Source organism: Aquarana catesbeiana, linkage group LG03 (genome assembly GCF_042186555.1).
Source record: "Aquarana catesbeiana isolate 2022-GZ linkage group LG03, ASM4218655v1, whole genome shotgun sequence".
NCBI lineage: Eukaryota > Metazoa > Chordata > Amphibia > Anura > Ranidae > Aquarana > Aquarana catesbeiana.
Window position 1 is genome coordinate 423,980,394 of NC_133326.1, and position 12,399 is coordinate 423,992,792.

Sequence of the window (12,399 nt, forward strand, 5' to 3'; positions counted from 1 at the left end):
TGCCGCCCCTTCCCAGAAGGCATTGCAAACAGGAAATAATGCGATGGGCCACGGCCAGGGAGGAGGAAGTGAAAAATGAATACAGCAGATATATAGTAGGTGCTGAGAAAAAAAAAATTAAAAATATCCAATTTGTTTACAGTGCATAGTTTAGTGGGGGATGCTGAAGAGTTGTAAAAGTGGGTGGAACTCCACTTTTATATTACATTTTATATATCTAGATATATATATATATATATATATATATATATATACACCTGATGAAGGAGCACGCATGCTCCGAACGCGTGCATGCCCCCAGCGTCACTGAAATCCGGGAAATACAACTACGAACAGACGATCGATCCACGCTGTGCCTGTCTCAACCCAGCCTGTGACACTGGTTACCACCGGCGCTGCCAGACGCGACTAAGAGACAAGTGTAACACACTCCAGCACATAGGATCGCCCCCTGTGGAGCCCTGCTGCCCACCATACAGCCTTCCTGGACGGATTTTTTACCTGATGTGCCTGTATCTACCTTACTCTGAGTGAGTGCATTTCAACTTGTAATAAAATGTTTATGCTTCAGTACTGCACTTAGGTTGGCGCTGCTTTTCTTCTTTTTTTATCTCCCTCCAAAGGTGAATTCTGCCCTTCAAGCATGCTGCCTCCTATATTTGTATTTGTGTCAGTATCTCTCCCCCTGAGGTCATAGACCTATACTCTATATTATCACCCCCCCCCACTTATCCATTTTATCCAAGTTTTATGCCTGGACTACTGTTCATCAACCCAGCACTATCCCTGGACTCTTTTTTTATCATTTGACTGTATTGTAATTCATATATAACTGTTATACAATTGATATCTCTTACAAGCTATTCTTAATTTTTTATCATTTTTTTATTACTTAATATCCCTTTGTGTATTGCTCACCCCTATCCACAGCTGTATTCCCCTAGCGCAACAAAATATTGTAAATTTAAAGAAAAGATAATGCATTTTTATTGGGAGCGTAGAATGAAACAACAGTAATTTCACTATCCAATAAGAGACCTTTTAGTAGTATATATATATATAACGTCCTTCTGGGTCTGTAATCTCCTTATGAAGGGTAAAAGGTGTAGTGCGATGGAATGCAATCAGGACCACTCTTTATTTAGTTGAGGCCGAAGCTTTATAAATCTGGGGGTATTGATGACTAAGAAATTTAGGAGAGGATTGTGAAGAAAAGTGCATCTCTTGTAGACAGATCACATGTGCTGAGAGTGAGGAAAAGGAATGGAAAGCCTTAGTTTGTTTTTGAGGGGAATTGAGGCCTTGTACATTAAGAGTTAGTACGTTTAAAAATGTCATTTTGTAATTTAGAAAGGTGTAGGTAATGATATGGTTAGTTGTTAATTTATGTGTTTCAATTCCGGAGCAATAACCCCCCCAAAAAAGGGGGGGGGGGTAGAGCTGTTAAGAGACTTAGGGAAGGAGGATTGTGAGTATAGTTAGGAGTAGATTAAATTTAGAAAATAGTTTCTGGGAGTAGGGAGGAGAGAGAGAAGCTGTTATGTGAGAAAGGAGAGGGTGGTTCCTATATGGAGTTAGTATCCAAGGGATGATATGTCACCAACCAGTGGGTACTACAAGTCCAAAGAGTGTCCGGATAACAATGCCGGTCACTCGAGGAACTATTGGGAGGAGTAGTGAGCTGTCTCCGGGACAACGACAGCCATTATAACTTCTAAATAATTTTTAAACATTAGAACAAAATGAGTCACTTAATAATACAGTATTTGATAGAACTAATACATTACAAAGTAAAACAATAAGAATAACACCCAAGTGAAATAAAATGGGGTGTGATTTGATTAATTTAGTGAAACTGACATCCTTCTGATGAATTGGTATTGTAGAGAAGATGAGGGGTGATTGTAGTATTTGGTAGGGGGTCACCAAATTAGTAAAGGGAGAAGGGGGGGTAGACCAAATCATCTCAGGAGGTCATGATAAAGTTTTTACAATGGGTTAATCAGTGCGTTTTGACGTGGAAACTTGTTAACCTATGCACAGTAAGCAGAGGGATCAGTAACCTATTTAATAGGTTAAGGAAGGGTATTAGAATATCCAATATTTATTTGGTAAGATTGTCATAAATATGAACAATATGGTTATGTTGACCTTAGGAAATAGGATCTAGTATAAGACAGCGTAAAGGTTCTGTCTCAGGGATCAAAATCCCACAGGTCTAATGTATGTTGTGTTAAAGAAAACATTTAATCTTCTAAAGGTTAATATCGCCAAATGAAGAAGCATCAGCCCATTTGCTCTTCTTGAGTTGGTGGTGGAGAGGCAAAGCGGCTCCTTTTATGAGTGCTGGAGTGGGCTTGATATTCAAGTGTGTCTTGAGGATTCTTGGGGGAGTTTGATGTTGCTCGACGTTTGGATCAGAGGTATTTTCCGGGATTGATAGGTGTAGATCTTGAAGTATGGTCAGTAAGTCATCTTCCGATTTGCAGGTGTAAGAGGTGCCTTTATAAGAAAAGTAGATTGCGAAGGGGAAACTCCAGCAGTAGGAGATGTGGTGATGTTGAAGCATTAGTAGATATGGTTTCATCACTTTCCTTTTGATGAGAGTTTGTTGCGAGAGGTCATTAAAGATTTGATAACGACGGGAAGATTAATGAATCTTTTTTCTGGGCTGCTTCCCTCAATTGTTCCTTGGTGCGGAAATAATGTAGTTTAATAACAATGTCTCTTGGGGGTCCATCTTCTTTTCTGGGGGCCAATGTTCTGTGAATCCTATCCATCTCTAGGCGTTCCATAGGAATAGATGGAGCAAGTTCCTGGAAGAGCGCTGTAATGGTTGCTTGGAGGTCTTATATATTTTCAGGGATACCACAGACACGAAGATTTGATCTCCTGGCTCTATTTTCAAAATCTTCTCGGCGGGTATAGAGAGAGGAATTTTCTTCTCTGAGTGCTTCCAGTTCATCATTGTGATTTGTGGTAATGCCATCTAACTCATCCATCCTTTGTTCCAGAACAGATATGCGGAGGCCCACCTCACGGATTTCTCTTGTAAGTTTCTCAGTAATTGTGTCTGAGGTATTTTGTAGTGCTTTCTGTAATACCCTTTCAAATTGACTAAGAAGGTCGGCTCCAGGTGGGGTATTTTGTAGAGAAATGGGTGTTATCCCAAAATCATAGTCAGGATCATTTTGTTGAGAGGAAGGTGAATTCCGTCTCTGTATGTGTGACTGTGTGGAGCGGGAAGATGTTGGAAGATTTTAGATGTGGCTCTTGTCGAGAGCAGCTTGGCTCTTTACTGGCTTGAGTTTCATTTTTTCCCACTGTACATGTTAGCATTTTGTGCCCCAGGGGTAAAGTAATAGACCGGATACCTTGGGTATGCAGATAGCTGCTGTGACTCAGTGAATTTTGGCTGTCGGGGTCCCGGTAGATGCGGAGCACTAAGCAGCCATGTACTGCCTAGTCAGCCTTGCGCATGTGCCTCCTTGTAGAGCCATCTTTGATTCCACATATCAGAACTGCCTCCCTGATGACTGGCAATCTGCTAATTTGTGAAGGATTATCCAAAAAGCAGCTGGATAGGTTCATATCACACATACAATTGTTGAAGCAGGGAGGTGAGTGCAGTACAGACTCTCTTCTACAGCAAGCAGCATGGTAATGACATCACCAAATCTCACTGCAAATCTCCTGAGGCAAAAACAACATTTCATTCCAAATCTCATAAAACATGCAGTCAGAGGCAGCTGTGCTCACACAGCAGATATACAGCTATGAGGCACCCTCAAATACCAGTGCACTGTAATTTCAGGAAGAATTCAGACAGAAGGTATATTATGGTTACATACAATTAACATTTAAAGCTGTTGCCTATAACAATATGCTATCAGAATTTTTTCCAGTGCATAGGGGCACTCGCCAAGGATGCCCTTTATCCCTGGGTCTTTTCTCTATCATGATTGAACCCTTTGCTGCGGCCTTGCGAGCCTCTGAGGAGGTACAGGGGATAACGGTGGGTAGCTTGACTGAAAAAAACAGCACTGTATGCGGACGATATGGTTCTGTTATTGCGAGACTCCAAGAGTTCCCTGTCGGCAGCTTTATGCCCCGTACACACAAGCAGAATGTCCGACAGAAAAAGTCAGACGGAAGCTTTTCATCGTGTGTAGGCCTCATCGGACTTCTTTTTTTGAAAATTCTGACGGACCTAGAAATGGAACATGTTCTAAATATTTCCGACAGAACCAATTCCTATCAGGAAAACCGATCGTATGTATGCTGTTCCGACGGACCAAAAACGACGCATGCTGTGAAGCAAGTACAAGATGGAAGCTATTGGCTACTGGCTATTGAACTTCCTTTTTCTAGTCCCATCGTAAGTGTTGTACGTCACCGCGTTCTGAACGGTCAGACTTTGGGTTGACCGTGTGTAGGCAAGACCGCTTGAATGGAATTCCGTCGGAGTTCCGTCGGAGTTCCGTCGGAGAAACCTTCGGAGTTTATTCCGATGGCGAAACTGGTCGTGTGTACACGGCATTAGACATCCTAAATTCCTTTGCACATTTTTCAGGTCTGAAAGTCAACTAGGGAAAATCCAAGATTCTCTCACTCAGGACGCCATCCCCTAGATGTGAGATTCCCACAGATTGTCCCTTGCAGCGGGTAGAGGTGATCAAATATCCGGGGTTACATATCTCTAACTCTGTATCAGATTTTATAGCCTTGAATGTCGATTCACTTTTGATTAAACTAATATCCAGGCTACTGAATTTAGTGAAAATGAAATTTGTACCTCTATTTTTAAATATATTTCAGAATTCCCGTTTGGAGACCGAGATATATATTCAAAAGAATAAATCAACTCATAACGACTTTCCTGTGGCAGGGTCGACACCCCTAAATTAAACTCCGGGTGTTACAACTGCCGTGGAAACAAGGGGGACTGAGTGTCCCGGACTTCCACAGGTATTTCTTAGTGGGTCAGCTAGTATTCGTTCACAGGTGGTTTACTCTACCTGAGGATGACACTGTCAATACATTAGAGGTGGCTATTGTTGGTTCTTATAAGGCACGGACGCATCTCCCACATCGGGGTATCAGGGCTCCGTATAGGCTCACAATATCCATGCGTGCAACCAGTAGGTTATGGGTAGCAGTGACCAGGATGGGTAGCGCTTCTGAGATTTCTCCTCACACATCACTTTGGAAGAATCCCAAATCAACACACTTTTGTGAATATCCTGATCCAATCAGCTGGACTAAATTTGGTATTAAGACTCTGAAAGACATAGTGGGTGGTAGGAAACTTCTACAGTTTGATGCCCTGAAAACCAAGTATACCTTCCCCAACACTCACTTGTTCCGTTATCTTCAGCTCAGACATGCATACAATGCCCAATTTGGAGATATTGGTATTACCCTGAAAATGAGCGATTTAGAGTCTTTACTGAGGGAGGACACTTTGGACAAGGCCTTGTCTACAATATATAAACAACTGTTCGGAGAGGAAGGAGATCTCATTGCAAAGTGTAGGGCGGTGTGGGGTGAGGTGTTCCTCCAGATGGACGGGGATGACTGGGATGATGTATGGGACAATAATTTTACTATAGATTGGTCTCTGCTAGGGACCAACTCATTCAATTTAAATTCCTGCATCGTATATATATCTTACTCCAGCTAGATTGGTTAAGATGTTCCCTACTCAGTCACCTGGGTGCTGGTGGTGCAGTTCCCTCACTGCTGATTTCATGCATATCTTTTGGAATTGCTCGACCATCCAAGTTTTTTTGGAAGGGGGTCACAGAATGTATAGCCGAAGTAACTGCCATTCATATACAGCCCACAATAGAGGTGTGCCTTTTGGGAGTGGTAGACAATCTAGCCCCAAAAAGAGTAACTCGTACTTTGCTGACGATCCTAATCTATTACGCTAGAAAAACTATAGTGCTATCATGGAAAAAGCCCAATCCTCCATCTGTATCAGCGTGGAAGGGTGTGGTTAATAGGGCTGCACCTTTAGACAAGGCTACATACATTAGCAGGGACATACCACAGAAATTTGATAAAGTGTGGGGCAGTTGGATGAATAATGAAACTACGGTGGCGGATTAAGTGGCACCTAATAGAATGCACCTGCAGCAGGATTTAACATGTATGTAACTGTTTGACATATCTAAATGTACCAATGACGGTTACTAAGAAAAGGTGGCCTTATTAATACCTTGATCTTATCACTGAGTGAGGGTCTGGAAGGAGGAGGAGAGAGCCAATGCTGAAGAAATGTAAATAGTTTATTTTGTTTGTGGCCCATTGGATCTTGTGTATACTTGTTATGTTAAAAGCAATAAATAAAACTTAAAAAAAAAAAAAAAAAAAAAGCTGTTGCCTATAACATAGCAAATCTTCACATTTTGACTTTAGGTCCACTTTCAGGAATTGCATTCACATGCTCATGTGAACCTGCAGAATAGTCATTACTCTATACTTTATAGCAACGTTTCACTGCTCTTTTGGATGTGCTTTATGTAAATCAGTCTTGCTCAGCGAGTCAAATTATACTGTTAAGTGGTAGACTTTTTGAAAATATACTGAAACAATTTACCTACAAATGTATACATTTAACCATATGAATTTCTTACTTTTTTTTTCCCCAGTATACTTACTTTGCTGTGACTCAGCATTATTATTCTCACAAGGATAACATTAATATGGGCCCCCAATGACTCATCATGGTAGATTTCATTCACCTGTAAAACAATGTAAATTGAGATTAAAGAGAAGGTTCTGATGAAAAACATATTTAGGGAAACAATGTTTTTTTTTTCTTTTTTTTAATATTGTGTAATTTGTATCCTTTTCACTACTTTAATTGTTTACATAAAAACACATTTTGACAAGCGGCAGTCATGTCGATCATCACACTTTCACCAGCTGTAGTAACACATTACACCACACTGCACCAAGTACAGTATTATACTTAACTGTATATGTGCTTCGAAGTGATGTTAAGGCACATTCACACATGTGCGACTTGTCATGTGACTGTGGACCCCAAAGTCGCATGCAAAGGTGCAAAATAAAATGCAATCAATAAAGTTCATCAAGTGTGAGGTATAGGGCTGGTGACACGTCGATGTAATCTTGGTGACTTCCTGTGCTCCCCTCCTGGGTCCCCACTCACCAGATGAAGATGATAAATACGCCTGTGTATATCAAGATGGTGTCTCCTGTCCAGTAGATATATGGGTTGGTTGTGCCTCAGAGAATGGGATCTCCTCTCCTCCACCACTTGATGTAGATCCTATATACTTTACTTGGTCAAAGACGATCGAAGTAGTAAAGTTTGGACAAGTGAAGAAAAGAGGGCATATAGGGGGTTATTTACTAAAGGAAAATCCACTTTGCACTGCAAGTGCACTTGAAAGTGCACTAAAAGTGCACTTGGAAGTAAAGTCACTGTAGATCCGAGGGGGACATGCAAGGAAAATAAAAAAAACAGCATTTTAGCTTGCACATGATTGGATGATAAAATCAGCAGAGCTTCCACTCATTTCAGATCTACCCCGTAGATTGAGAGTGACTGCACTTTCAAGTGCACTTGCAGTGCAAAGTGGATTTGCCTTTCGTAAATACCCCCAATAGTGTAATACTGCAAGGTTTATTAAAAGGTTTAAAATCATTACACCTACATCAGAGTCTTTAAAATGTGCAAAAATTGCCGCCTTGGCATACAAACAGCCTTCACAGATTATCCTTAGCTTTACGTGTTTCGCCCCTCCCACTGGGCATCATCAGAATGGGCGAAACATGTCAATTTAAACCTTTTAATAAACCTTGCAGTATTACACTATATGCCCTCTTTTCTTCACTTGATGAACTTTATTGATTGCACTTTATTTTGCACCTTTTTTTGAACTTTATTGAATGTATTTTTTTACACTTGATTGGCACTTTGCTATTTATGTTGTCACATGACACATATTTGATGCGAGTATATGTATATTCATGACTAATGCCCCGTACACACGGTCGGACTTTGTTCGGACATTCCGACAACAAAATCCTAGGATTTTTTCCGACGGATGTTGGCTCAAACTTGTCTTGCATACACACGGTCACACAAAGTTGTCGGAAAATCCGATCGTTCTGAACGCGGTGACGTAAAACACGTACGTCGGGACTATAAACGGGGCAGTGGCCAATAGCTTTCATCTCTTTATTTATTCTGAGCATGCGTGGCACTTTGTCCGTCGGATTTGTGTACACACGATAGGAATTTCCGACAACGGATTTTGTTGTCTGAAAATTTTATCTCCTGCTCTCCAACTTTGTGTGTCGGAAAATCCGATGGAAAATGTCCGATGGAGCCCACACACGGTCGGAATTTCCGACAACACGCTCTGATCGGACATTTTCCATCGGAAAATCCGACCGTGTGTACGGGGCATTAGAGGGGCAGCGCTGAGTTTAAAATTTTCTGTTGTCACATATTCTGGGGTACTCACCTTGCACTACAGCGGTCCCTACTACATATGTACATGGGTTTGTGTGTGTAAACGCACACATATATGGACATTTTGTATTTATTCAATATTTTTTTACAATTTTATTTATTTTTCTCCACAGCGCGGGTTCTATCTTTATCTCTTTTTAAAGCGTATCCTTTATTTATAGATATGTTATTGATTTAATTTCAGAGCATTTTGGGGCGTGGCTTGAGCGCGCTGCAGATGGCCGCTCGTTAGAGAAGCTCCGGAGCATCAAGGGGGATCTAAGCTGTCAGGACCTGCTTCTAGCCACACAATTGCCAGCGCTAGCAAGCTAAAGTTTTCCCAAACACCTGAGAATGACAAGAAAGCGCGAGGAGGAGCAGAGACCTCAAAAACTGACCGAGTTTTTCCTTAAGCCACCACGAGGCGGAGGAAAAGATGGCGCTGGCATCCTGGCCCCCGCCGCCTTACACAGCCACAGCAACCTACCAGCACACCCACTACTCGCAATAGGCATTAAAATAATTTCTATTAATACTAAAGGGCTGAATCATCCGGCTAAGAAATCCTCCCTCTGGAAAACTGCCCTAAAACTGAACAGCGATAGTCTGTGCACAAGAAACGCACTTCAAGGACACTGCAACCCCCTCGTTTAAACACAGTTCCTTCCCTCAGAAAAGAAACGTGGCGTCTTGATAGCTATTAAGAATACTTCAACTGGTGGAACAAATCCCTGACCCTAACGGACGCTATGTGATCCTGATATGCACAATGGACTCAGCCCCATATACACTAGTCTGTCTTTATGCCCCAAACTCTCAGCAGAATTTCGGTCCTAAACAAAATACTGAGGAAAACCCGTAAAGCCCAAAAGGGCTCTCTAATACTATGCGGAGACTTCAACATCGCTCCTGATTACCACATTGATACCACAAACAGGAACTTGAGGCACACCTCCCCGATGCACCACTTCCTCCTAGCAAATGAATTGCATGATGTGTGGAGATGCCATCACACTACTGAGAAAGACTTCACTCTCCACTCCACATAATTCTTATTCTAGGATTGACTACTTCCTAACTGACAAATGGCTTCTCCAACGAATCTCGGCTTCTACTATAGAACCGATTACGTGGTCGGACCATGCTCCTATTTGTCTAACAGTTGACTCAAGTAACTCACCCAATCCCACAAAGTTATGGAAGGCCAACACATTTCTAATGAAATCTTCTCCCTACGCAGAGGAGATTCAATGTCAGATAGATGAGTACTTCCAACACAATGTTGGTTCAGTGGATAAAGCCGCAACTCTGTTGATGGCGCACAAAGCGTTCATAAGAGGGGTGTTGATGAAACTGGGGCCTCAGGCAAAAAAGAGGAGGATGCAGCTAATTTACGAGGTAATCGCACAAATTGAGTCCACTGAATCCCTCAACAAACTGATACCATCCCACTCACTCAAATTGAAGCTCCTGGCCCTGAGGCAAGAACTCAGGTCCATATTACTAGACTACTTCGAAAAAACCCATCGCAGACTCAAAGCCTACTCATATTCCACTAGCAACAAAAGCAGGCAAACGCATGGCCATGAGACTTTGTGGCCTTTGCACCAAGGCCAAGATCCCAAGATTGTTTTCCACCCCACCTCCAAGGTCAAAATTCATGATCCCTAAGGGATAGCCAACGCATTTAGTGATTATTACGAGACCTTATATAACCTTAAAAATGACACTATGAAGGGGCGTGGCCAGCTGCCGAGCATAATGGACATCTGTATATAGGCAATAATGAATCAATTAAATTAGATAAATATGTAAATACACAATTATAAATATATAAAGTGTCCCTTCAGTATTGCAGCAGCGCTGTTGACCCCAATTGAACAGGGTCTCTTTCTTAATCTATTTCAGAAAGTTCAAACATGGATCTGATAGCCAGAGTCCCACCAATAAATAATCAAGATGTATTCTGTGAGGGTAGTAATCCTTTCACCAAGCGATACACCACGTGCTGGGGTCCCCAATGAAAACTCACTCACCAGAAATCAGATCAATAAAAGCCTTGATTAATAGTAGTAAATCTGCATCAATATCCAAAGCGACCACCAGATGTCAGTATTATTCCCAGTAGTTCCAATAGAATATGTAGAAGAAACAAAAATGCTCACATAGCGTGATACTGCTAAACATCTTTATTTGAACCATCCAAACATCCCCTTAAAACCATGCGTACCAAAATTTAATAAACATTGAGAAAAGATAACAAAGTGCACTGTGCCTGATTGCGTCCTCCAGTCGTGAAAACCTGTCAGGAGCGCTCCCTGTGTGTAACCACAGTCACACGCTTCCTGGTTCCTCGGTTGGTGGAGCGCATGCATCACTTCCTGTGCGACACGTCCCTAACGTTTCATCACTTCCTGGACTTCTTCTGAGGGCGTGACACACAAGAAAGGAGGCCGGTATTTATATAAGTGGCAGGCGGAACAGCCAATCAGCAGAAGCAGATGCCCGGATGACTCACACATCCCCACCCCTAATGCTAAATACTGTCAGCAATGTGTGAAATAACATCATCCGGACATTCTGCTCCCACAGGTTGTATTAAGCATAACAATACCGGTTCTAGTGGAAGATGACCTAATGCATAAAAACAAGTACCTTGAATACCTGCAATCATTCAGTGTATGCGGCGCGGACATTGAATAATCGCATACGCTAAATTGCACCTGATAAACATATGTTGGAATATTAAAATAAATATATTGTCTAGCAATTTTACATCATACATTGCTTACATATATTTACATGTGGATTGTCATATATTTTATATATGTACATATATACATTTTAAATATACAATTTTAATACATATTTATTTTAATATTTCAACATGTGTTTATCAGGTGCAATTTAGCATATGCGATTATTCAATACATGCTAGGAAATCGCTATGCAGTTTTTATCTTCTCATAGGATAAGCAATGTATGATGTAAAATTGCTAGACAATATATTTATTTAAATATTTCAACATATGTTTATCAGGTGCAATTTAGCATATGCAATTATTCAATATGTGCTAGGAAATCGCTATGCAGTTTTTATCTTTATTCATAGGATAAGCAATGTATGATGTAAAGTTGCTAGACAATTCTTGTTTACTGAAAACTTTTATATTTTGAGAGTGAATATTTTAATCAGTTTTAATGAATACCGAAAGTGTGCTTGCTCAATGATAACGCTGCGGATCAATGTCCGCGCCGCATACACTGAATGATTGCAGGTATTCAAGGTACTTGTTTTTTATGCATTAGGTCATCTTCCACTAGAACCGGTATTGTCATGCTTAATACGACCTGTGGGAGCAGAATGTCCGGATGATGTTATTTCACACATTGCTGACAGTATTTAGCATTAGGGGTGGGGATGTGTGAGTCATCCGGGCGTCTGCTTCTGCTGATTGGCTGTTCCGCCTGCCACTTATATAAATACCGGCCTCCTTTCTTGTGTGTCACGCCCTCAGAAGAAGTCCAGGGAGTGATGAAACGTTAGGGACGTGTCGCACAGGAAGTGACGCATGCGCTCCACCAACCGAGGAACCAGGAAGCGTGTGACTGTGGTTACACACAGGGAGCGCTCCTGACAGGTTTTTCACGACTGGAGGATGCAATCAGGCACAGTGCACTTTGTTATCTTTGCTCAATGTTTATTAAATTTTGGTACGCATGGTTTTAAGGGGATGTTTGGATGATTCAAATAAAGATGTTTAGCAGTATCACGCTATGCGAGCATTTTTGTTTCTTCTACATATCCTATTGGAACTACTGGGAATAATACTGACATCTGGTGGTCGCTTTGGATATTGATGCAGATTTTCTACTATTAATCAAGGCTTTTATTGATCTGATTT

At 41.3% G+C, this 12,399-nt stretch overlaps 1 protein-coding gene across 2 annotated transcripts in view; it reads right to left on the reverse strand.

Annotated features, from left to right (window-relative positions):
• Window positions 1-12,399, reverse strand: part of LOC141132411 (A disintegrin and metalloproteinase with thrombospondin motifs 2-like) — a 1,679,109-nt gene that overhangs the window by 1,030,178 nt on the left and 636,532 nt on the right. For both annotated transcript variants that reach the window (XM_073620760.1, XM_073620761.1), the window contains exon 5: window positions 6,666-6,749. In XM_073620760.1, coding sequence (XP_073476861.1) covers window positions 6,666-6,749 — 84 coding nt within the window. The remainder of the gene's footprint in view (window positions 1-6,665; window positions 6,750-12,399) is intronic.